Source organism: Apis florea, unplaced genomic scaffold (assembly GCF_048593485.1).
Source record: "Apis florea isolate Af1SG1 unplaced genomic scaffold, ASM4859348v1 contig_3813_pilon, whole genome shotgun sequence".
Lineage (NCBI taxonomy): Eukaryota > Metazoa > Arthropoda > Insecta > Hymenoptera > Apidae > Apis > Apis florea.
Genome location: NW_028256869.1, coordinates 839,376 through 866,262, shown reverse-complemented (window position 1 = coordinate 866,262; position 26,887 = coordinate 839,376). Strand labels below are relative to the sequence as shown.

At 29.2% G+C, this 26,887-nt stretch overlaps 3 protein-coding genes and 1 long non-coding RNA gene across 9 annotated transcripts; 2 read left to right on the top strand and 2 right to left on the bottom strand.

Annotated features, from left to right (window-relative positions):
• Positions 1 to 420: 420 nt before the first annotated feature.
• LOC100865758 (acylphosphatase-1) lies at positions 421 to 1,504 on the bottom strand. Its single transcript, XM_003698509.4, has 4 exons — positions 1,279 to 1,504; positions 1,198 to 1,214; positions 746 to 855; positions 421 to 667 (listed from the first exon to the last, which is right to left on the bottom strand). Exons 1-4 carry the CDS (start codon positions 1,325 to 1,327, stop codon positions 553 to 555), a joined length of 291 nt encoding a protein of 96 aa, XP_003698557.1. The 5' UTR covers positions 1,328 to 1,504; the 3' UTR covers positions 421 to 552.
• A 1,062-nt stretch (positions 1,505 to 2,566) lies between these two features.
• On the top strand, positions 2,567 to 23,855 carry LOC100865285 (cell growth regulator with RING finger domain protein 1). Of its 4 annotated transcripts, none has more exons than XM_012493456.3 (6): positions 2,567 to 3,360; positions 7,566 to 7,723; positions 21,091 to 21,262; positions 21,437 to 21,578; positions 21,697 to 21,804; positions 21,900 to 23,855. In XM_012493456.3, exons 1-6 carry the CDS (start codon positions 3,263 to 3,265, stop codon positions 22,350 to 22,352), a joined length of 1,131 nt encoding a protein of 376 aa, XP_012348910.1. In that variant the 5' UTR covers positions 2,567 to 3,262; the 3' UTR covers positions 22,353 to 23,855. The 4 variants fall into 4 exon arrangements, with proteins under 4 accessions (XP_012348910.1, XP_012348911.1, XP_012348909.1 ...); XM_012493457.3 differs by having other exon boundaries at positions 2,579 to 3,360; positions 21,440 to 21,578; XM_012493455.3 differs by having other exon boundaries at positions 3,118 to 3,381; positions 21,440 to 21,578.
• LOC147656090 (uncharacterized) lies at positions 18,123 to 24,671 on the bottom strand. 2 transcript variants are annotated; one of them, XR_015295078.1, is made up of 2 exons: positions 24,381 to 24,655; positions 18,123 to 18,990 (listed from the first exon to the last, which is right to left on the bottom strand). It is a non-coding gene; the product is annotated as an uncharacterized LOC147656090 (long non-coding RNA). The 2 variants fall into 2 exon arrangements; XR_015295077.1 differs by lacking the exon at positions 18,123 to 18,990 and adding an exon at positions 23,544 to 23,883 and having other exon boundaries at positions 24,381 to 24,671.
• Positions 24,128 to 26,633, top strand: Spec2 (CDC42 small effector protein Spec2). 2 transcript variants are annotated; one of them, XM_003698510.4, is made up of 4 exons: positions 24,128 to 24,420; positions 24,559 to 24,677; positions 24,997 to 25,279; positions 25,366 to 26,633. In XM_003698510.4, the coding sequence occupies exons 3-4, from the start codon at positions 25,025 to 25,027 to the stop codon at positions 25,372 to 25,374; spliced, it is 264 nt and encodes an 87-aa protein (XP_003698558.1). In that variant the 5' UTR covers positions 24,128 to 24,420; positions 24,559 to 24,677; positions 24,997 to 25,024; the 3' UTR covers positions 25,375 to 26,633. The 2 variants fall into 2 exon arrangements, with proteins under 2 accessions (XP_003698558.1, XP_086773322.1); XM_086917196.1 differs by lacking the exon at positions 24,128 to 24,420 and having other exon boundaries at positions 24,446 to 24,677.
• The last annotated feature ends 254 nt before the right edge of the window (positions 26,634 to 26,887 follow it).

Sequence of the window (26,887 nt, the reverse complement as noted above, 5' to 3'; positions counted from 1 at the left end):
GGCGAAAGTTTTGAAGCGTACGCGACGGTTCGCGCTCGACAACTAATGAAGTTTGTACCGATAGCGGTAGAAATTGTACGAGACGGTATTAATGCCGCCTTAAATGTATTCATTCATCGTACACTTGTCACTTGGAATATGTAAAGAAATAACAATACTGTTTCATAATGTTTTTTTCAGATAGCGAACAGAGATATCAGATTCGTCGTAAATAATATAAGATGATAATTTAATATCACAAATATCATAAATTATACAAAAATATGATATTAAAATAAAAAGAAGAACTAGACAAAATTAATAAATAATAGAATATGAATAATTTTTTTTATATGCGTATAATATGTTTTTTAATGTTAAATTATGAAAATGTACATATGAAATAAATAATGTGTATACTATAAAATATAGGATAAGATATAATAAATTAAATATTTTTATTTTATTTTAACTGTATCGTATATATTAACACATCATACATATCATTTATAATTTTATATAAATTATAATATTAAAGAGAAAACAATTCAATAATTTCACTTGAATGAAAATCTATTTTTTAATTTCAAAATTATTAAACGAGAGTTTACTTATTTCTTTCTCGTTACGAAATTCCGCTTTATCTATAGCTGATTGCGGACTTCCTGTATATCGTAACCAATTTTTCCTATAATAATAAAAATATATTGGATAAGAATAATCGATTAATATATTTTAAAAATTTTTTAAAAAATAATAAATTTACATCTCTTCTATTTTATTTTTTTCTCCTTCGAGGCGACCTATAACTGTGCCTTTATCAGTATTCATACACCAACCCTTTAAACCTAATTCGTTGCCATGTTTTTGAGTATACTGTATTAATAAAAACAATAAATTATTATTTGAGGTTAGTTTGAATATTTTACCGATAGGAAACTAGTTTACCGATCCACAAATACAAACATAAACATACGCATATACATTATAGTTATTAATTAAAAATACAAAAAATATTATCCTTTATTTTAAATTAAAAATATAAAAAATATTAGATGAATTTGACTTTCAATTTAAAATATCGATACGTATATTTATTCATTGTTAGTAAATTTTTCACCTACCAGATGTCACTTCTATATCTATAATCGTAAAACGCGATATTTCTTCGTGATTTGTATTAATTATTAATTGTTAATTAATGCATACGTTACTTACCTTTCTAAAGAATACACCTTTAAGAAAGAAAATCTAAAATTAATATCATCATAATTTTGTTAAAAGACAATATTCATTTACCTTGTACTCTTCCAAATACTTCGAAGTCAACACCGATTAATTGTACCATTATTGTGTTAATATTTTGAGATGTTATCAATAATTATGTTGTAATGAAAACGAAAAAATAAAGAACAATAATCTCAAGATATATCTTCGTTAACATTCAATCATTATTTGGAAAAAAATCTGAATGTGCGTATGTTGATTTGTGAAACGTAATTGAGTAGATGTCGCTACTTAAGATTCTATCAGCTGTTCTAGCTAATTAATAGCGGTATCCTTAGAAACCATTTTTTATATATTTTAAAGAATTAAACATTTATTTAAATATTAAATGAATTTGATAAAAATGCGCAGTTCAAATTTTTTAATAAATTAAATTAAATTCAAATTGATTAACAATGAAAATATTATGTTTATGTTTATGTTTATAAAATATTATGTTAAATGAAAATAAATATTACAATAAAAAATCTATTCAGAAAAATAATACGATTGTAAAATTAATTGAATAAAAACAATTATGAATGTTTCAAAATTTTAAAAACAGATAAAATCTCAATGGATATTGAAATTGTGTATTAAAAAAATTAAAAGTTTTAAAAAAATATAATTTAAGTTCAATGTTATAAGATGTCGATATGGAAAGAGATTGAATTATTGATAATTTCTTCTTTAGAAATTAAAAAATTAAAATTTATTTAACAAAATACGAAATATTAAACAAAATTTAATAATAAATTTATAATAATTGACAATATTAAATTAAAATTAAAAATTAATTGATAGTTTTTTTATTTTGTTAAAATTTAGTTTTTTTATTTAGAATTTTAGTACCTTTATTTTAGGACTATATACAAAGTTGAATATCGAATTATAATGATATCAATTACAATATGATTATTTGATAAAACTTTTATTTTCAAAACAAACTATACATAAATTTTCATCATCAAATTTAATAATATGCTTCTAATTATTAATTAGAAGCATATAGTAATGTCTATGCAATCTATAATATATATCATAGAAATAAAATGATTTATCTTATTATTAAAAGCATTATTTATTTTATTACTATAATATCCCTAGAACAAATCGACTCATTCATTAAAAACGCATTATAAAGATTAAATTATTTGTAAAACGTGATTGGTATTTTATTTGAATTTAAAAATTCAATTCGCATATCGGGAATTACTGTCTCGAATCGACGCTAGTATTGGTCAATGTTCTGAAGCGCGCGCAGAAACATAACAGCAAAAAAGTCGTGAAGTATAGAAGCGTATAAGTCGTCCCCACCGTCGCGTCTACGTTCAGTCTCGGGCAACAGCTAAGACGTGATGGTTGTGTTTATGTCGTTCTTCTTCTTCCGTACATGCGATTATTCTTACGAAATTTAACGAAAGTTCCTTCGTAGAGCCGGTGATTGATCGATCGTGTTATCAATATGTGTTGCGTATTTTATCCTACGTGTGCCTATTATCTTGTCGATCTTTAAAACTCTTTGAATACGGTATTACTTCGTCCATACGATTCTGCGCTATGGTAGACAATCGCGTAGGATTGCAAATGCATGTCGTTTCAATACAAACATTTATGACGTTTAATTAACAAAATTATCCTGTTGACGTGAGATCGTCGATCATTGGCTCGAATCGATACGAACATCGGACGTACGCGATAATTCGTGTATCTGTGTACGAAAACGCGAAATACCAGTTCTGTGTCAGTCGATGAGGTTAGGCTGGCGTATTTACGCAACGAAAATTCGTGTCGTCGGTGTACGCGCACGCGATGCGGCTCTGACAGCACGTTCTATCTTTTTTTCTATATTACTGATCATACGTCACAGGACGGAACGCTCTGTGCAGTGTTTAACGCCGAATTTATCGTCGTCGTCAGTGACGACTTTGACAGCGCATCATTCGAAGTGAGGTTAATTTGGAAGGTGTGTCGTGCGTGTGCGTGCTGTAGAGAAAAACAACACGGCAATAATACGATGACGGCGATGTTAGTATCTGTGGCGGAACTGTCGAACATTTTCTTCGTGCTTGCAGTCTCGGTATGCTTTTGCGGAGTCTTCTTGTTTATCATCAGGTATTTACATCGTTGTATATTGTGCGTTGTTTTTTTTTTAAACTGTATGTATCATTTAAGCCTGCTATATAATATTTGTCGTTGCATGCATTTTTATTTAGAAACGTGTTTGTAAGAATTGATATGAATCCATTAATTTGCGTTTTCTTTTTCATTTTATTATCTTTACGAAGAAAAACAGAATTTTATATAGAATAAGATTATAAATGTTCGAATGTATATAGCAAAATAAGTAAGATATTCGAATATATACGTACACATATGTATAATTATAAAAATAAAAAAATATATATATATAATGTTTATTTCTTTTATAATTGGTAAATATTTATTCGTTCTCTTAAAATTAATTCCTTTATTTTTGCATTTATTAATATATCTCAAATGTATCAATCTATTTAAAAGTTTCTTATTTTCCTAATAGATATCGATTAAAGAATATTAATATAAATAATAATAAACTGTTTACAATGAATAACGTGATTATAAGTATTACTATCAAATTGATAAATACTTGATATCATTTTACCAATATATAACATCTCAGATATTATAAATCAAATTCTTATCAATATGAATACTACTACTAACTTAATAATTACCGTTAAAAATTATTTTTCTATATTTTTTCCTATATTTATTTTAATATTTAGCATTTCTCGGAAATCATTTATTTAAAAAATCACTATGTTGATTAATTTTCAAAATTTAAAGAAAAAAAATTTGAAGTAGTCAGCGATATTTCATTACAGAATATTTACAACAACAAAAATTATTTATTTATTAGTAGAATTGTATGATATATTTAATAATTTTATATAATAATTTAATAAAAAATTATATATATTTTTTATGATTTATTTGTTGTATTAAAATTTTTATATTTATTTATATTATTTTTGATTAAAAAATAATTTAAATAATGAAATTAAATTCTGTTCTTTTTTTTTATTTGATTCAAGATGTTAAGGTTAAAATTTCATTTCTCATATTATAAGGTAAAATCAATGGGATAAATTTTATTGTTAAAGCATCATAAAAATGGTTGATAAATTAGCACTTTCAGTTTAGCAGTAAAAGTGTGCCATAGGATAGAGGACATAGTAGTTAAGAACAGCTGTTTAAACACAGAAAATCATGAAAAATTTTCATTCTTATGAGTAGCTTAATAAAAAGTTATATGAAATGGCTTAATCTAATCCAAAATATAAATTGAATTAAATATTTTCAGGAAAAAAAAAAAAGAAGAAGAAAATATAAGAACGATTTTAAAATTTTCAAAATTAATAACAGACGAAAAGTTTAATTTGATTACAAATTTTTGCTTGTCAAAAATACATTCTTATGTTTTTTTCGAAGAACGCAAAAATAAAAGTTTTGTTTCGAAAATTAATTTTTGTTACGAGATTTAAAAATATATAATTCCAAATTTTTTTCATCTTTAATATAATTGATTTAAAATATTCTGTCTAGGTAAAAAGTATCATTGTTAACCATGAGATTATATATACTTATTTCAAGAATAATTTTTTATTTTTTAAAAATATAAAATATATTAAAAAAATATGAAAAAGATGGAAAACATTAATAATTAACAATTTATATACTTTGAAACTAGAATTAACAATTTATTTTGAAATTATAATCAGATCAGATGCATAATTTACATACTTTTTCTATGAAGAAAGAAAATATTTTTTGTTAAAAATTGTTATATATTGCAAGTTAATTTCTCATTTATTTTCGTGTCAAAGTTCAAAACAATCAAATGAATCAATTGAATGATAATATAAAATTAATTAAGTTACCCTTATTTCATCTATGATTAAAAAGGACGGAAAAGATTTTTGTACATTGAATATTGTGTAATATATTCTAATTCGTGTACTCGAATCTATGCGTTATTACATTGCAACATCGATGATTTGCTAGTTTCGTCGGTCATTTGACTTTTTTTTTCTGAAAATGATTTCTGTATACTTTCGTAGAAATTATGCAACTCGCCGGAGACGCTTGATCAAACCGTTATTATCTTGCGGTATTCGTTGTTGCTTGTTCAATGTATTATTTATACGTTGTTGGAAATAATAGACCAACTAAAAAATTACCGGAAAATTGTGAATCTTTATAGTATGTTTGAATAACGATAATACATTAGCTGATTCAAAGAATATAAATAATGTTATTTTCTCAAATTTTTATCGTTAGTATAGTCTCGAGTGTACCGATAATAAATCTTTATCACAAGAAAACGTAGGATTCTATTTAACGATTTAATTATTCTTCGTTTATCGCAATAGTGTAAAGTTTATTAGATAATTTTGACTTTGTTAATATTACTTTGATCAATTTACTAATTGTTATGAATCTCTTGACTCGTGATTTATCAAGATAGGAATTACAATTAGTATTTGATAAAAATAGATTCGTTGAATTGCATTCAGTAATTAAATTTAGTTTGAACGCTAATTTTAGTTTTAATTCATGAATAATTTACATAAATGCTTCATAAATTATACATAAGATCAAGAGGTTATTGTGTAATGAAATTGAAATATAAAATTAAATAAATTTGAATAAAATCGAAATGGAAATCAAACCAAAAGTTGATCTTTCTCAAATTTCAGTTGGAACAGTTCTGAGATATCTAGTTGAATTAATGGCGGGCCCAAATCCAGAAGCCTTATGTCAATAAACCGTTAACACACTTACATGAAACGTGCGATTCACTTATTTGAAAAGAGAAAGCCGCGTTCTGAAATTTCAAAGCTGTACGGTTTACCTCTTTGCTCCGCCTAAAATAACTTGAAAACTGTACTTGAATTTTAAACGTCCTTTGAAACGAATATCTACATCATCTGATATCGTATCTCCAAATTGATCAATTTTTCAAAATCAATTTTTCGTTTTGAAAAATATTTAGAATTACTTTAATAGAGAATATCTCGTCCTTTCGATATTTTTTTTTTTCTCTCTCTCTCTCTACGCCAAGGAATAATTTATAGCAACGTTGATATTGCGTATACCGTGCTTATATACGTTCTCATGGCCACGAGGTTATTGGCATATATGATCATTCGCACACTAATTCATTCCAAATCATGAATAACGTAGTCAATTCGATTATTTTAAATATCGATCGTAATTTTTCATTCCAGATATTTGATGTTTTCTATTCGGACGAAATCGGAAAAAATAAAACGTTATGTTAAATTCTTTTTTATCAAATTTAATACTTTGTAACATGATGTGTCATTAATAAAGGAAAAAAATTAGATAAAAAAATTAGATGATGATTAGTACAACGATTATTTGTCAATCAAAGAATCATCATTAGTTTTATAATTTTCGAAACGAGAAGATGAATTTCTTCTCTTTAAAAAAAAAAAAAAAAAAAAAAATTCGACGTTAGAACGGAAGAATTTTTCTTTCAAAAATTATTTTATCGTAAATTTTATCGCGTTCGATCTGTTGTATCGTTTCGAGGAAAAAAGCAAAGGAAAGATGAGAAACTTATCAGGAATTGATCGATACATAATTTTCAAAACCGTTAGCTCGTACGTGCTGGTGAAAAAAGAAATAGTATACTGTTATTTCTCGGATCATCGAATCGTCTCGCGTTCAGGGTTTTGCATGCCTACACGTAGGACACTCTCATTTTACATATGGACAGGATCTTGTGTGCCGGGAGTGAATTGAGTATTAATTCGTTAATTCTACGGAATAGATCGAACTTTAAATAGTGAATTATGAATGAATTACGTGGAAACACGGAATATCATTAGAATAATTAATGTTAATAATTACTTAACATTATTAATTCGTACATAGGTTGTCGTCTCGTTAATTATTTCCTTTATTCGCGCCAAATTAATGTGTCATCCGTCAATTAGCAATTAGAACAAAGAAGAAGAGAGAAGAATATTAATTAGAACTATAATTTCTAAAAGTTAGAGATTAACGTTGATATACATTTTTGAAATTACTTTCCAGTTTGAGAGATAGGGAATTTTGAAAAATTTGGGAACATTGAGAAATTAAAGAATTTAAAATTTTTTAAATTTCGCAATTTTTCAGAGGATAAAAAAAAATTTGAAAATTGATTTTCAATATCGACGAAGTAAGGCATATCTATTAAATAATAATTAAAAACTTTTAAAATAATTTAAAGACGATTAAACGAGAAATCTAATTTTTTTGTGCAGAAATATGATCGTGCTTCGCATTCACGGCGACGAATTGATGTTCGGAGGGAGTGGAACTGTTATGACACATTCGCCGCGTATACCTCAAATGGAAATGATGAAGGTCCACATTCCCTTCACCTTCAAGCTTCACGAAAGTTTCAAGAGCACTTACACCGGTGAGTTTTTCCCCAAATGTATTCCCCTTATTTCCCTTCTTTTTTTTTTCTTTCAATTTTTCTTTCTATCCACTTCTTCCAATAAAATTCTCCAAAGTTTTGGAGAAAATCGTCGTTCAAAGTTTTCTTTTTTTTTTTTTTTTTTCGCATAAACACAAATAAAAAATTGAAAATCGATATACTATTCTAACGCAGGACACGCAATAATAAAAACACGTAAATAGATACGCAATAATTCGATAAAATCCCATCTCATGTATGCAAATACGAGGGAATACACGAATAGGTAATTGAATATTCAAACAATCGAATATATCTACAAAGGAATTGAAAACGTTCGATCAATTGAAATTCGAATCGTTTGTATATCTCTTTAAGAATACGTTCCATGATTCATCATTCGTTTATTAACATTCTAATTAAAAAAACACCGATGGAAGAAAGAGAGGGTGGGGGGAAAAACTCGTTCCTTCGACAAACGTATCGGAGATCGTATCTCGTACAATTGACGGTATAAACGCATAGACGTGCCTCGCCTTTGTTTCGTCTAATTTTACGGGATTAGTATTCGTTGGCGTTTGAACGATCATCGATCAAAATTCACGCGTCGTTCGAAGAATCCCCGTGGGATTCGCTACATCCCTTTACGTTTCGACTCTCCGTTACGTCTCTCTAGAAGTTGTATTTGTTGGTTTACGAACCCGGTTATCGCCTATCCTTTAGAAGAAACGTTTTTCAAATTTCTCTCCTGTTCCAAGAATACGCACACACACAACATCGGTTATTTATTTCGCAAGTTTTGTCGCCGGGTTTATTAACTTGAAAAGAATAGTAGGACAACTCTTGGTGTACGATTCGATCTGGTCGAAAGTGGGTTACAGACACGCGTGGAACAAGTGGAAGAAGAAGAAAAAGAACGATGATCTTCCACTTCGTAGTCGATTGTCGTAATTGGCATGCAGGTGTGAAGGCACCCAAAGTTACGAAACCTTACCTTGACCGCTTGGCCAGGTCATTGTGAATCATTTAACCGGAGAATATTAACCGAATATCGGATTCCAATCTTTCTCACGTGATGTTTTTATTTATTTACGTATTTTTTCTTTCTTTCTAATTAAAAATCATCGCGCTTATTATCCAAAACTAACGTTTTGCTGTTAAATAATATAATTAAACGTTAAATAATTACGATGCTTTAGAACGTACTACGTTGCAGAGACATCAGAAACATAAAACATTTCTTCGAGTAATCGTGATTTATCATACGGCTAATTTGTTTTTCAAATTTTATAAAGCTGACAAATTTAATTCGAGATATAAATAATTTACTGAATGAACGTCAAATCGAATTTTTTGAAAAAAATGAAAGAATTGGGCCCAACAAGTAATACTCCGCATATTAATTCCATTTCATAAAAACTAGTAATATTTTTTTAATATTCTCATTACGAAACATCTCTTCCACTGGTAATTTACATTTACATTTGGATCGATACTCGCCCAGAAAAGAATACACCGAGCGAAATATACGTAAGTACTCACATTGTGCCGGGTACTAAAAAACTATCTTCTCCCTCCGTGATTACGTTTTATTATGCCACGGTTGATTTATGCGATGACGATCGACACTCGACGACCTTCGATAAATTCATTAAACCACGTGTATTCATGGGATTAGCGGAGCGTGTTTGTTAGGGCTTGCCTCTGTTAACCTTGTTGGTGTGCCTTGGATTTTATTCGAACGGTGCCACGGACTAGGCCACGACGAGCACGTGTTTCGTTCTTAATGAAAAATCGATTAATCATTATGACCGGTACAATTGATCGTATCGTAATCGTAATTTCCGATGAAATTTTTTTTTTTTTTTTTCACTCGTAACATCCCGACAAATAGAGTTTAGATCGAGAAGTTATTGAAAGCTCAGCTTTGAAAATCAATTGTTAATTTAATCGGAATGAAATTTTTATGCTCGTCTATCGATAGATTGAGAAAATAATGGACGACGGATCGTAGATCGAAAGAGATAATTTCGTAAATTTGAGAAATTACAAAGGACATGATCTTTGAAATGCGAATTATCGATATTTACAAATTATTCCATCGTGCGATTTGTTGATGCACAGAGAAAAAGAGAGATATACGAGAGATATTCCGTTTTGTTAATACGCAATGGCGAGGAACCGTGAGAACAAACCGTGGTGGAAACGATGGATTTTTCCGGAGGTGGAGGTTACAAGGGCAGAGTATTTTTGAATTCCAGGCCCGTAGCTACGAAGTACGACCATATAAAAGTGTGAGGGTCGATCGCGAAGGTTCGGTCTCGTTCATCGAGGACGGCATTCATATGTTCGAATAAACGAACACGGTTACGTAAGTTACGTGACAATAGACGAAACAATCGATCCAGGCATCGTTAATAAACCATCGATTATTATGATACAGGCATCTCTCATCTTTGGTAATTGGTATTTAAATAGGATTCCTTTCGCGGTAACGTGGTACGATAAAATAGGTTATTAATCGAGATGTTGTAATAGTTAATGACGTGATCGTTAAAAGATAGAATGAAAGTTTCAAAAGATTAATAGAAGAGTTTGAACGATGCGTGGCAAATGATGTTTCTCGATACTCTTATCTATTCGAATAATAAAATTCGAATGAAAATTGTGAATGAAAATGTTATTGAATGTATGAATCCATGGTTATCGCATAATTAAATATAATATTTATCGTATAAATATTATAAAAAAAAAATCGTTAATAAAATTTAAATTCAGCAAAGAATTCTTAATACCGTAACAAAGTTGGGAGCAGAATATCTATCGGTTCATCTTTTCCTTTTTTTTCCCTTCGGAAAATGGAACTCTACAAGGATCGTACAAATGTAAATAAAATGTGTTTCGCTTAAAAAAAAAAAAAAAAAAAACAGAAGTTTAAATTTTCCATCAATGGAGTCAATCGATTGTTAATAAATCGTTGTTAGAGAGAAACGATGCCCTTGGTACTACAAAAATTCTACAAGGATCTTTTCTCACGGATCGACCGATCATTGATCGACGTTATGCGTGTCAAGTTCACCGACTCGTTCGAAAACTTACTTAACAAGCGCGTTACGAGATATAATAGACGAAGGCGAGGCGAAAGTGAACAAATCGAAAGCTCATTCACGTAGCCTGGTAGCATTTTACCGTGCAAATATTACATCTGCCTGAGTGTAGGTGAATTATAGGTGAACACCGGAGAGCATTCCTGGCCTCGTTGTGCAACATTGTAACTCACGATTGGATCGAGAGAGAGAAGAGCTTGTGGTCCAGGTTACGAAAGGTTAGCCGACCGGTGACGTAACCGTCGTGAGTCGATTGCGAGATTCCTTCGACGAGAGAAATACTTTTATATAGTTGACTGTCGGCACGGGACGAAATCCTCTAGCTCTTCTTTTTAGTCGCTTGTTAAATGGTAGTATTATCGTTTTCGAAACGAACTCCATCGAAAAAAACGTTCCATCCACGATAATTAATGCCGCGAGACGAATCACTTGTTGCTCGCTTGCTAAATTACAATCCTTTGTTGAATTGTATTTTAAATTCTTTTGTTTTTCATTCTTCTTCTTCTTTTTTCTCCTCCTCTCCCTCCCCCCATTCTTTTTTTTTTTTTTACGCCCTTGAATATCACGGATGAGGTAATATGCAGCTAGTCGGAAACATATTTTCATATACCTTGTGTGCGAGTTTCTCTTTTTTCTTCTTTTTTTTCTCGTCTTTTTTTATTTTTTTTTTTTTTTTTTGTATCCTTGAATATTTCAGATGAGGTAATACAAGCAATCGGTCGCTTAAAAATCTTCGTATTCGATTTATGTACAGACGTTTTCATCGTTGAAATCGAAATTTTCAGAATTTAAACGAATTTCTTTGTAGAATATAGTATACGAAGATTATCGTGATTAGTGCGTATTTCTATGATAATGATAAAAACAACACATAAAACACGTAAAATATAAAAATTTGTCTATGAATAGACTTGTAAACCTTGTTCTTGTTCTTGAATCGTAATATGAGTCAAACAACCTTGTCCCCATATTGTTTGATAAGTTTAGAAAGAATAAGTTTGGAGGACATTTTCATGAATCATCGACATCGATAAAATAATATTAAAGTTATTCTTTTTCTTTTTTTCATTATTATTATTATTATTATTATTATTATTATTGTTATTATTATTATTATTTGTTTGCTCCTGGTTTAGAAACGTGCGAGGTGAATACGAATCGAACGATAAAAGTTATCGAACTCAACAATTTATCTTAGGATTATCAAGGTGTTCCTTGATTAATTCAATACACGATCTATCTTTCCTTCATTTGTTATTCATCTTTGTATATATGTATGCATATATTCTTAAGAACCAGTTCTAATATCATGCGAACGTGACACTCACGATTTTATTACGATATCATGTATTCAAATACGATATCGTTATTGGAAAACTATGCCGTATACGATTATAATTAACATTTCTACCCATCGCGTAAAAGTATTCTTGTTTTCCTCTTCTTTCGTGCCATCTTCCTCTATTGTTTTCGTTCTGAACATTTTTTGCTTCTCTCTCTCTCTCTCTCTTTTTCCTTCTTCATCTTATCAAAGTAGGAAAACAATAAATAAAATTTCCGTGATCATCATTATTGAAAAATGTGTTACGTTACGTGTTACGACTAATAGATGCATCAGAATAATCCATTATTATAAATCAAAGACAAAATATCTTCGTATATAATAATAATAATAATAATAATAATTGAATCATCGGAAAGTGAAACTTCGCGTCGACTTTAATCGCGTCTTAACAATTTGCTTAACACAAAAACAAACATGATACATATAAAATTTCACAAAAGAAACTAAGAACAGATTAATCACGCAAATATAATAATACTTCTTCTAATCGTCATGCAAGTCGATAATAATTACAACTTAACAAGCCCTTAACAATGTTCATCCTTCCCTCAATTTTCCACTTCCTTTTACCGTCTCATTTTCCCTTCTCAATTCCCACCCACATGAGCAACACACGATCCTCGCGTAAACAGGATATCTCGCTTTCAGAAAATTTTTCTACTACTATTCGTACGACTATTGTAGCGTGGCGTCGCTTATAATGCAACATCCTGTCGAATCATTGCTTTTGTATTACGTAAAACGCCGTGATATGTACGAGTAGAATGAGAGAGAGAGAGAGAGAGAATGCATTGTGATATCTTTCTTTTTTTTTTCTCTCTCTCCTTTTTTAGCCTTTTTATCATCACTGTTCCCGGTCAATTGCACAGAAATGAATACGGCGACTACAATTACCCTCGCGAACGAGCGCTCGGACCTCCTACTTTCATTCTTGTTCCCATAATGTATAATAGCCGGCCGCATTGTTGTAGAAAAGAAATTGGACTATTCTCGGTCGTTTTAACCGGTTCGAAATAAATTCGTTTTTTTTCTTTCTCCCTCCCTCTCCCCTCTCTCTCTCTCTGCTTGCCTCTTTCCGCCCGTTTGTCTTTCGATCGTTTCGTCGAATAGATTGAACGTTTTCTTAAGTTTTCTTCGCGAATGCACTCGGTGTCAAATACTTCTCGAATATCTCGAGCTCTTCGTATTTACACTTTGGGATTGATTTGCCTATTTTTTTTTTTTCTCTCTTCTTTTCATCGATCGTTGAATAGATTTTTCATCGCTCATCGTAGAAGGATAAACTATGCAAGATGCCCTTGAAATTTTAAATTACAATCGCGTCGATTCAAGATTCTCCATTCGACACGTTCAATCACACGAGGAATCGATTTCGATGTCGGTGATCGAAGCAACACCGTCTATTTTAAGATATCGAGTTATGCTATGTAAATATTCCTGTGTACACGTGCAAGTTTAATCCGTCTCCTATTTTCAAGTTGACGTTGGAAATCGAAAAGTAAGCGAGAAACAGTTTTGAGAAAATGAAGGATATCAAAGGGGTATACCTTTGGAAATCTAGGAACGTTCATTACGATGAATCGTTTAAAATGATCGGTCCTTTCTCATAATTACTTACTTGTTTGAATTCGTCCTTCCAGGAAATTATTGACAATTGACAATTTATACCCGTCTCAAAATCGTAATTTTCTTCACTATTGTATTGATTAATTTACTCGAGATAATTTGCTCCTTCGAGAAGAGTCGAATCATTAAAATCGACGCAAAAATAAAATGGCGAAATAGATTCGATGAAACAGGTCGAAGAGATTGTTGTTGAAAAAAAAAAATAATAATAATAATAAAAATAAAAAAAAGAAAAAGAAGGAATGGCAAACAGAATGGCGCGAACGAGAGAAATTTATGCAAACTTGCTCAAGGCATTTTTTTACACCTACATGTCCCGTTGCTTCTCTATGCAAGAGTTTCTTCTTTGTAAAATAAGAAGCGTACACTAACTATTTTTGCAACTCGTTCCTTCGTTTTTTTTTCACGTTTATTCCGTGCAAATATTTAACCTGATTGTATCTACATTGAATCGAGTTTGAGTGTGTCAAACAACAAATGAAAATTTTAATATTCCGCGAATATTATCATCTAGACATTTGTTTTTGTTTGGCGGAAAAAATGGCGGACAAAAGGTGTGATAAATTGGGAATGGGATTTTCTTCTTTTCATTCGATCATAGATATCTCGTGTAATTAATTTACGCGATTGAAAGAATTATGAAAAAAAATTGTTTTTTACACGTTTGCATATTAAGCATTTACACCGTGTCTTTTATGTTTATCTATATTTATCTAAAAAAAAAAAAAAAAGATCGGTTTTGAAAGAAATCAAAGATCGAGTATCTCGTTTTACAAGTTCTAATATATCACGCGATTTTTATCCGCTTAAATCTGGATTGGAAATAAAAATCGTAAAATCGTGAAAAAAAAAAAAAAAAGAAATAAGGGACACGTCGCGATAAATAATACATGTAATAAATGTAATAAATGCATGTTAACATTTTATATATTATAGATAGATTATATGCACGGTAAATATTATTTACCATACCAGCGATAATAAAAAAGATCCAATCGCAGTGTAAACGTGTCAACATTGTGATGATTCGCGTCACGTTTCTTGAAAATCAACGAGGATCGGCGAATGAATGGAAATCGGACAAAAAAACCCAAGTTGTTAATCTTGTTATTATAAATGCGAGCTGTAAATTGCACGGAGGAATAACAAGTTTCGAAAATGAGAAACGCGACGTACGATTGTAAATGAGAAGCCGAGTGGTTGAAACAATTAGTAGCTACGGTTCGTTTTCGCGTGTGTCGTCGTGCAAACTTCTGGAAGAACTTAAACGGCCAACAACAATGAGAGTAAAAGCTTTCACGTTTTATGACCCCCTCGTTTACAATCGGCTTGTCTCCCTTTTGTCCCTTTCATTCGAATGAGTTTCGAGAGTCATAAATTTTCATAATATTAGCCTTAGTTTTATGACTCGAAGGATTAATTTGCTTGAAGTTTCGTTATTCAACCGCGGTACATATTTGAAGAAGCGTAGAATATATTTGATCTGGTATTTTGAACGAATAGAAAATCGTTTGGCCGAGTAATTTTAGTTTCCATCGAGCTTTACAGCATTTCGACTATGTAAGTAAATACTTGAAATCTTTCGAGGATTTTTTTCTTCTTTTCTTCTTCTTCTTCTTCTTTTTTTTTTTTTTTCGAATCATATCGGCTCGAAAGTGTTAATTCAAGTACAAATATCATTCTTGTAATAAAATCTTTTCGATCGAAACTCGATTCTATTAATCCAGCATGAACAAGTAGATTGGTAAATACATAATGAATTACTTGTTCTTCAATATTGAACATTAATCGTTAAAATTATAGGAATCTATAAATAATTATAAAAATCTTGCATCGCCTTGCAAAAAAAAAAAAAAAAGAAAAATTAAATAAAGATCACATGATCTTTCGTAATAATTCTTTCTCATTCAACAATTTTCCGTCCGTTTGGATGGACTTTTTGATTTTCGTTGCAACAGAAAGTTTTTGTAGAATATTAATGATATAATAAAAAAAAAACAGCGAATAACACGTGGAAATATTTGGCGATTATTAATAAATAATAAAATGAATTTCAATTCGATTCTATTTTATTTACAATAAATTCTAGATTCGCTGAATTATCGTCTTAATAAACTGATATTAAAATGGCAAAGAACTTCGCCATTGCAAAAAGTCATCCAAATCCAAGGGAAATTCGTCAAAATGCAATTCAATTTCAAAAGTTAAAGTTATGATTGAAAAATAAATAAATAAATAGGTAAAACGAAGGAAAGAGGAAAAACGTACTATTGTTATTGTTCCTCGATGACAAATTGTAGTTGATTTATCATTCTCATGAAGTAATCGCTTCCAGTTCGTGCGGCTGGACACGTGATTGAAACGAACGATTACATGTAGTAAGTAAGTACATCAAGCCGGCTTCTCCACGAGAATATTTCGACATCGAGGCTCAAGGCTAGGAACTGTTACACGTATGAACGAGTAATCGTCGGTTGGAATCAGTTTCGTTCCTCCCTGTCGCGAACATTGGAACAAAATAGAAAGAAAGAATATTTCATCGGTCGTAAAATATTATGTGCGTTTACCACATATTTTGTGCAACAAATGGAACAAAAAGAAAGATCCTGTCTTGCCTACGTGATTGTAGGTAACAATCCGTAGAACAATCAAGGTCACTTGAAATGATCAGGTATAGGATGTTCGTGCCTTTCAGATTCTAAGGATACCTTTTATCGTAACATTTGCATGATATTTGCATTTTTTATTCGTGCATATTGCAGAGATCTTATCTTTTGCAATTTTTCTGATATTTGATTTTTTCTTTGCGCGAAACTTGATTTCGACTTTTCTTTATATTAAAACAAGAACGAAGGATGAAAGATAGAGAGAATGAGTAATGGATAAACAAGGCGAGAAATGTAATTTACTTCGTACAATGTAAAGCTGGTGTATGATCAAGCGTGATGTTTTCGAGGTATTATAAGAAATGGAAATGGAATTATAACATTCGTGTAGAAAATTGGTCAATCTTGAAAAGAAGAAGTTTAAAAGAATAAATTAAAAAATTATTGGAACGCATTCAGTTTGGTAGCAATTTTAAAAAGAGTAAATATTTTTATTGCGTTCGTTCCTGGAACACTTGGTTAAGAAAGTTAAGCTAACTAAGAAAGTGAATCATGATTGTACCTCGAGAGACTGCTCAAGGTACATAATAACTCATCGGCGAGAACGAACAAAGAGGCAAAGATACTGTCGATGATGTTAGCAAAGAGAATTGAAGAGGACACGAGATCGTTACGGTAAGAAACCACCTGTGGCGCAATAAAAGTCTTTATCGGAACAATTTTTAAGGAAATTTACGCGGGATTATGTTCCTCGAAGTGTCGAGAAGAACGAACGTTCTCTCACGTATCGATTCGGTTTTACAATCGATCCATTGAGGAAAGCCTCGTGAATCACTATTTCAGTTTCAGATCCATATCGATTCGAAGAACATGCGCTTGCGAGTAAGAAAAATAAAAAAAAGAAAGAAAAAAAAATTGAAAAACTACGAATGAGAATTAATTGGAATAGAGTGATAAATGAGATTAATTATAAATTATCAAGTTGACGGAAATTTAATTTTGATAATCGATTCGGTACCCTCGACTCTATTTTTATCGTTCGCTACTCGTGAAGTGAGAAAGAGAAATAATTTCACAATTTTCCTGTGTGTTACGTGTGTATTACGGTAATCGTGTTTGCACTCGGCTAGAACTGTATGCAGTGTTTGTTTCGTAAACGAAGGAGACGGATATATGCACGCGAAATGATCCGATTTCCACAAACAGCTAATGCAACCAACCGAACGAATCTGCTTGATTATGCAATGTTTGATAATCGAATAGTTCCATATTACCGTTCCTCGATTCATGAACATTATTTTTCTTCGTTTTTTTTTTGTTTTTTTTTTTTCTTTTTTTTTCTTTACTTTTGTTACATTTTATAAAACGATTGATTGCGTGAAATTTAACAATTTCAGTGAAACTTTTCAAACTAGGAATTATCGTATTATCGTCGATCGTATTTATCGAAGTGGAAAAAAAAAAAAAAAAAAAAACTGAAAATTTCGATAAAAATAAAGGATTAAATTAGATTCGATTTGTTAATATTTTTTTTATATCCTAGAAACTTACGGTACTCGAATCTCTCTCTATATTTAATTAATAGGAAAAAATATTAGAATAGATTATGGAATAGAAAATATAGAAAGTAACTACGAAAAAGTTATAATTATGCGGAACGAAGCCGAATTGTTTCCTGGAATTTAGAATTTTAATCTTGTAAATCAAATATTTGATAACTTGAAATTGGAATGTTTTATTGTACGATGTCAAAAAAAATCATTTTTCAACCGGTTAAAATAGCATATTGTCAACTCATTAATATCCGATAAATGCAAGAGATCATACATGTTCATTTTATTGCTCCTTGGGCGAACATAGTGCAACATGCTCATGCGATTGCAGTCTATCTGGTCGGTTAACTGGCCTTTCACCGACCCATTCGAGACGTACGGTTCATTCGATATATTGTATCGATCGATTGACTTCGTTCTCCAATCGAAAAGGTTCGCGAATTTTAATAATTAACAATAAAGTTAAATCGTTGATAATTCGAGCCGATCGTTGATTTTTCAATCAATATAGAAAATTATGATATATTATTTCGAGTTTTTTAAATACAAATAAAAATAAAACTTTTGGAGAAAAAAAAAGTTCGTTTCTCTCTCTCTCTCGATCGATCGAATAATTTACGAAATAATCAGAGAATCAAATTTTCGACGAAGATTTCGAATTAGATTTCGAATTAAATTTGATCTTGAAGGAGCATAATTAACGATTAATGAACGTTCTTGTTAAATTCCTGTTAAATTTAAAAATTTAGTCAGGTATTAAATTTTAATTAGGTATTCGTATTGGCCTCGAATATCTAGAACATTCTGGAGTCTCAAATGATTCTAGATGTACCAGTTCACCTTGCAAAGTCCATAGTTCACAAATCCCTGTTTCATCCAGAACTTCTAGGATATCACTCGCGAAGCTTGACCTACATAGTCCTCGCTCATTGTGACAGCGTACGTGTTAAGTCTTTGCCAACCACTTCAGATGTGCTTGACCAGCCATGCTTTAACTTGAAATTGTGAAATTCTGAGTTCACCATATAGGCTGAAAATAAAAGTCGAATTATTTTTACATAGCTAGAACATTGCATTAGAATTGTTGAGACTATTGTAGTTTATTTTTGTTTTATATATATATATATATATTTTTATAAAAAATTGTAAAGATTGATCGTGAAAAATATATATCTTTCTAGATTAAAAAATGTTATTATAGTCACGACTCTCCACGTTCTTTGATATATTTATTTTTCTCGTGATCGGGTTTCACAATGCGTTTTGTTATTTATACAAATATGAATATATCAGATCAGTTTCGAATTCTTTATTAATAATTACGTTAATATTTGTACAACATTTTTTTTTGGTTCGTGCCACGAAATGCATCGCGTTTCCGTATGTAGCAGCATCGATATTTGCTATACAATTGTGTAGTTTTCTGTTATTAAGTAATCAAAAGAGCGTGTGCTTTATTACCTATTAAGAACTTGCTTCTACGAATTTAAATTAAAGATTAAGAAATTCCAAAATTTTTTCAGAAATTAATTATAGATATAAATATAAAATATGATACAACATAATACTAGAAGTCATAAAAATTTCTAAGACGATGGAATGTGATCCAAAAGAGGTTAGAAAATACTTTATTCATTTAGAAATGAATTCTTCGTATTTGATTCGATTAAAAAGATTGATAGAAGAAGCGTTAAAACGAAGGATTCGAAAGATTCGAAATCGATATCTTTATGCGAAAACAATCAGATTTCGTGGTTCCATGGAATATAGTTGATAGTTCCATGGCTGATAGTTTTGATAGTTTTGTCTGTATTGGAAATTACCGCGTTCGGACGATCCATCTTGGTAGCTTTCACTTTCGTTCACACCAATCTCGCGTGATCTCGAAGCAATCTCCTCGACAATGGCCTCTCCACAAATTGTAGAGAATCTTTGGCCACGATTGTCCACACGAACCTCGAATTACTTTAACTGTGACGTGAGATCCGAGATCACGAGATTCGGGTCACGATTCTCCGTTTCCTGTGTCGCTTTCCGTCACGAGACGCCGTCTATATAATTTTTTTTTACCTCTTACCAACCACAACGATTCGTTAACTTGTTCTGTAAACCGATCTAATCTATTTGTCGTTTTATTAGATACGAATAAGTGAGATAAGATTAATGAAAGATTTATAATATTTTAACGATCAGAAGTTTAGAATTATAATTTGGTCTTAGTTTTCAACTTCAAAAAGATAATGTTCTCGAAACCTGATTCTGATGATTCGTTTGCGAAATAGTTGCATTATTACTTGGTAAATTTCAATTTTTCAACATTATATTTAATAATTAGCCTTTTAGTACTCCAAATAAATGCATCATTAATTTGTATACTCCTTGATCTAGATTTAGTTACTTTTTTTTAACGATTAAAGTTTGTTTTAGAATAATTTTTTACAGTTTATTTCAAAATAATATAATGTAATTCAATTGCTATACAAAAACGCGAAAGATCAAATAAATGATCATGAAATAAGCTTATTTTCTAGATGTTTTTTTGTTTCTTTCAAAATCGAAAGACAATGTAAGAATTAGAATTGGAAGAAACATCCTCTTCACGCATGATCTAAAAACTCTATCTTTTGGTCTATTGGATATATTTTAAAACCAGATGATAATAAAAAGAATCGAAAATAGATTCGTTACATAATCATTCTCAATAATCATGTAAACATAAAATTGGAATTATCTAGTTTTATATTCTTTCTGCATTATAATAAAATAAATATTTCTTATATAGGTATGTACGTATATTATGAATCATCTACATCGATGAATCAGAAATGAATCATCTATATTATTTCTCTAATTTATTATTTTATTATTTATTTTCAAAAGCACAAATTCGAAGTGTAAATAGATAAATCTTTGTTGAGATAAAAAAAATACTACAATTTGAAGTTTGACTTATAAAAACGAATTTATAAAAATTGTTTCCATAATATATTGCACATATTTTTTTCAATATCTTGTGATAATATATTGCAATGAATAATATTTCTAAGTCTTTGATTGTATTATTTTTGTATCAATCTTTATATATATTATAAATTATATTATATTAAAATTATTGGTCTTTTTGTTACAGAAGTTGAATGCGAGGTATCGAGTCAAGTTGAGTATTCTCTGCAAGCGCTCTGGGGAGTTAGTATAAGAGAACTTCACCTGGCACTTTGGAAACCTTGGAGTACCCTTAGAGACGCGTCCTTGAATGGTACTCTTCTTCAAGGCCATGCTCAGTATCTCACACCACCACAAACGTATCCTTTTTTTTTAAATATAAACCAGTTTCTTTTTTTTTTTTTTTTTCCATTTTTCTTATATGAATATATATATTCTTGAGTTAATCATTATAATTTTAAAAATTTATATTGTAATTAATATTAAAATATCGTTGATGATATCATTCGTTATTCCTTAATTAAAATATACAGTAGGCAACCACATGGAGAAGAAACATTGAGATTGTCTCTTCCGGCACCAGAATTAGAACTTGGAACACCACCTAGACTTTGCTATCCTCTAGTAATCTTTCTAACTCGTAGGGATACAGGAGATCCTCATCCAGACGAGACGGTGGATATTTTTTAAGTTCATTATAAACTGCAATCTTTTCATGATTAATGGAATTAATTTTTTTTATTAAATGTTTAAATATTATACTTTATTAATTTATTACTTTTCCTTTTGAAAGGTGGCTCTAGTAAATGTTGTCCATATCAAAGATAGCGTATGCACACTACCCACTTCGATTCTGGCGCAATATCTCAAGCAAGCTAACGGACAATTATCTTGTCTTAAAGTAAGCATGTCCAATTTTAATTTAAATTTGATAAAAAAGAAAATGCAGCTATACTTTTATCTGTAAAAATAATATCATACCTATTTTTATTTTAGCAATTATATCTAGCCACCGGCAATTCAACGAATTATGACGAAGGAGATATGTCTTCGGGTCTAGGTTCAGCTCTGGCCCTTGCAGAGCCTTGTAACAACAATGGTAGTACGACTAGAGGCGCATTGGTTGCCTCCGGTACTGGCGATCCCGAGGGATCGCTATGGAACACAGCTGGAGAACAACTTTGCGTTGTTTGCCAATACTTTCCTCTGTCACGTGCTCTATTGCCTTGCAGGCATACCTGCATCTGTGCATCCTGTTTTGGCAAACTAGATCGTTGTCCGATGTGTAGAAGTCCAATAAAAAGTTATTTTTGTATCAGGGGCGAGGAATACATGCCCTTGGAGACAGAAATCAATCCTTGCAAACAGAGACAACCAAATCATGGACCCACTCACTGGCTTCACGATTGGAACGATAGACTCACAGATTTTCTTGGATTTGCACGATAGAATAGTTGGTATTTTCTCGTTTCATTTAGAATGTATAACGTATAGAAAATACGACGGAACAAACAATAGTAATTGTTTGAAATTGATTGAAAGAATTATGGATTTTGAAAAATACTTTTGTAAAAATTTTTCTTTAATTCTTGCAAATTTAATTTATATAATAATAAGAGAAAGATAAGATTAATTCTCAGAAAGAAATACATAAAAAAGAGGCAAGATATTAATTTATATGGAGTAAAATAGGAAGATTTTTTTTACAGAATGATATAAAAATTTTTTTTTAATTAAAATATCAGTTGTGCAGAGTGAATCAAAATTGTACTCATTTGATTTTTTGAATTTATCATCTATATAATTTTCAAAAAATCATTATATCTATTGTTTATTTTTATTATCTTTTTGATATTTGATATCTTTCAACTCTGCCTTAGAAATCATATTTTTTTATTAACCATTAATATATGAATAATCTTCAACAATTGAGGAATTTAAAAAAAAAAAAATAGAAAAATTATGAGCGTCCAAATAAAAAAAAAAAAAATTAAAAATATTTGATAAAAAAAAAGAGACATGAAGGAAAGTTTCAGATTTTTATCATATAACGTTGTATAAATACTTAAGCTGTAAATACAAAATACAAATAAGACATATTCATTTTCAAGATATAATAATAATTAAGTTATTGATATTATTTCATATGATATGCAAGTTTATTCAGTAGTTATAGAAACATTAGTTCCAATATGCATGCCTTTAAAGTATTCTTTTTCCATCTTTTTTTGTATCTTTATATGAATTAAAAAAATTTTTTTTTTTCATAATTTTCTGCTGTTCGTGTGCAATGATAAAACTAACTTTCCTGAGACTTTTTTCAGAACAACATCACACAGAAAAATAACGTTGTTAAATTAATTTAAGAAGGATCTTACATTAATGTTTAAACTATAAATATACAGACTGTGATAATTCTAATATCTATTATTATAAACCAGATATGTAAAAGAGTCCTGAATGGAGGACTCTTATAAAAGAAGGAATTGGAGTGGTACAAAAAAAAACATGAAATCATTTTCAGATTTCACATTTGATATATACATTGTATGTCACCAATTTTTTTTATATCTTTTAGGCACTTGCATAAAGATTGATACTCTCTTATTTAGGATTATATAATATAATTAGAATTTCATATTTTTCACATAAAATTTTTTTTTATTTCATTTTTTGATAACAAAATTAGCAAAATGATATTTTAAGAAATTACTTACTTGTGATACATAAAATATACATTTGCAAATCTCAATATGCAAAAGAATGGGAATATTTGGAACTACATATGTTAAAACAAAGAGTAAAGGCCTCTAAAGTCAATGTATTGTAGTCGAAGATTTTCATATAATAATTTATATTTTATTTAGTGCGTATAGCGTTTTGATGATGCGGCAATGTCTGTATGTGAGAATCTGTATATAATTTATTTAATAAAGCGTATTCATGCTGTCATGCAGTATTGTTCATACATGCATGTATCCTAACAACAAAACAAATATATAACAAATATATAATTACAAAAAAATAAACAATTTATTATTTTATATTTGTATCAGTTTTTTTTTTAAAAAGATAATAATTGTCTCACTAAATATATTCAGCGTAAACTATTCTTTGTATATTCAATGATCAGAATTTTATAGATCGGTAACATTCGACAACTTTCGACTTTCTTCGGATTTTCTCGGGTTTTTATAATATAGTACGTATACATATATATATATATATATATATATATATATATATATAATAATTCGCTATACTGATAACCGTTGATCACGTTGACAGGCTTTTATATTCTACGAATTAAAATTTATTTTGACTGTCATTTAAATTATGAAAAAAAACGACTGATTAAATAATTACTGTTCAATTTTCTTCAAAGACTGTCAATGAAACATGGTAAAAAGTGATCGTTTTAAGATTATTTGATGAATTAATTAGGGATAGAAAGAAAGCCGCAGATTTATTACTTACATCGTGAAAATTAATTCGAAAGTCTACATCTTGTGAATCGGTATGTCTCATTCGTTTTTTTTGTTCCCATAAAGTCAATTGTTTAATCTCTATAGAGCTTGATTTTTTATTGAAACTATATATATAATATTATATAGTTTATATAGTAAAATGTTCAAATAATTTCGATGTCCTTTAGAATCACATGTAAACTCATCGATCAAAAGGGAATGTTTATTTTGTTTCATTCTGTCTTTGAGTCTCGAACGGATATCGCAAAGGTTAGACCGATCGACAATACGATTACTTGACGACTTTGTAAGTATATGAATGTTTTATCAATTTATTTCATTCATTCACATAATAATATATATATTTATTATTTATTATATTATTATTTAATTTATAAAAACTATTTTTTAAATATATATTTATAGTTTAAAAACAAGGAAAAATAAAATTTTTTTTTTAATTGGATAATTATTTGATCTAAATTTCGTTTTGTAATTTTATTTCTATTTTTACAGATATATATTATGATTATTAAAATAATAAAAAAATTTTATGAGATAATTTTTAAAATACTCACTTAATAAATTCATATGATATAAAATTTATATTTTTTTAAATATCTTAGATTTTGAAGTAAACAATTAAAGTATATAATGGCGGGCAGTGGAGAACTTTGGGTACAATGTTTTACCTGTTGTTTAATGCAACAAGGACCTAGAACACGTAATGGAAGGCAAAAGTCACATCAGAGACTAAGGATAGATCGTAGTATGATAGGAGTACCTACAAACTTTAGACATACTGGACATATTAGTAGTGGAGATCTTGATATGAGCAGTGCACAATTATCAAATATTCAGGCACAAATGCAAATGAAAGGAGGCTATGATAATGCATATAGTGTTAAGGTACATAATAAGCAAATTTATATTATAAGAAAATAAATTATATAAACTTATAAAATTATTTATTCTATAAATTATTTTTATTCTAGGCATGTTGAAGATAATGCATTTTGTTGCAAATTATTTTTTCAAATTAATCACAAAATAATCACAGCAAATAATTTTATAACAGAAGTAAAAAAGATGACACTTATGTTCTCTTTATGAAGATGAACATATATGCAGCTATATTACATTTTCAGAAGATGTTCAAAGAAGATACATTAAATATGTTTAAGAATAAGACAAACAAGAACAAATTCTAAAATATTTTTACTTCTTGATATTAAATACATTACGTTAAGTTATTCTCATTTGTACAAAAATGATTTTACAACTAAATTTAATTTTCTAATTATAAAAGAGCATTTAATTTGCATATTTTTAAAATGTTATTTTCATTAAGACTGGATACTTAATAGAAACAAAAACTGCCATATTATACATACAACTTTTTCCATGCATTTTTTTATAACATTTAATTATTTTTCCATTTAAAAAAAAGTCAATGTTTATTGGTGCAAAATTATAACATAATAACATAATTATTATGTTATATGTTACTTGTATTTATTTCTTTTTTTGATACAAGAACAATATTTACAGTAGTAGATTTACTAATAATATATATTAGATATTATTCTTATATTTGCAAATGCAAATGTAAGTACTCTGTGTTATTTACTAGTACTTTTTGTAAAAAGAAAATGAAGAATATATTTTGCATAGTTCACCTGTGCTGATTAATGGATAAATATTTTTAGCATGTATATGGTGAACATTCATGTTCACAAAGCACGGCCCATTTTTCCTACTTCTGTATTCATCCCTAAATAGGGTATATAAACCTACATTAAGAAATTTTTGGAATGTAGATGTGTCAAAAATTGAGAAACTGATTTATATGTATTTGCCTAGTCTAAAATCATTCTATTAAAAACTTTATGAATTATGCTAGCCATTGTTTTATAAATGTTGTAATCTTTCAAGAATGGACTTATCTTTGTATGAGATATAAGGAAAACAGGGGGTTTAGAAGAAATTCTTTGAAACAAAAAAAATCTTATTTTGAACCAATGTGTATAAATTATTAATAATTCTAAAAAAAAATGATGATTTATATATATATACTTAATATCATAAACTCCCTGTATATTATAAATATTTACTTATGCTTTTGAAATTTGGATGAAAGAAAATTTTAATTCATAATGTATAATGTTGAAACAATTGTAGAAAGTCTTGCAATAAAATAATAAATATAATTGTAAGTATTATATTTAATGTGTGTAAGAATAAACTGTGTATTTTCAAAGTAGAAGGCATTTTAATTCCTTTGCATAGATATAAATATATTTTCTAAATTTTTGAAATAGTAAACAATTTATATTTATTTACATTTACATTTATCAATGATATAGTATGTTATTTAATCTTTTTTTTATCATATTTTTTTTTTTAAAAATAAGTATATAAGACATAATATATATTAAATTATATTACATAATTTTTATTTTATGCAAAATATCAGTATAACAAATGATATTCTTAAATTAACAATCACAATATTGA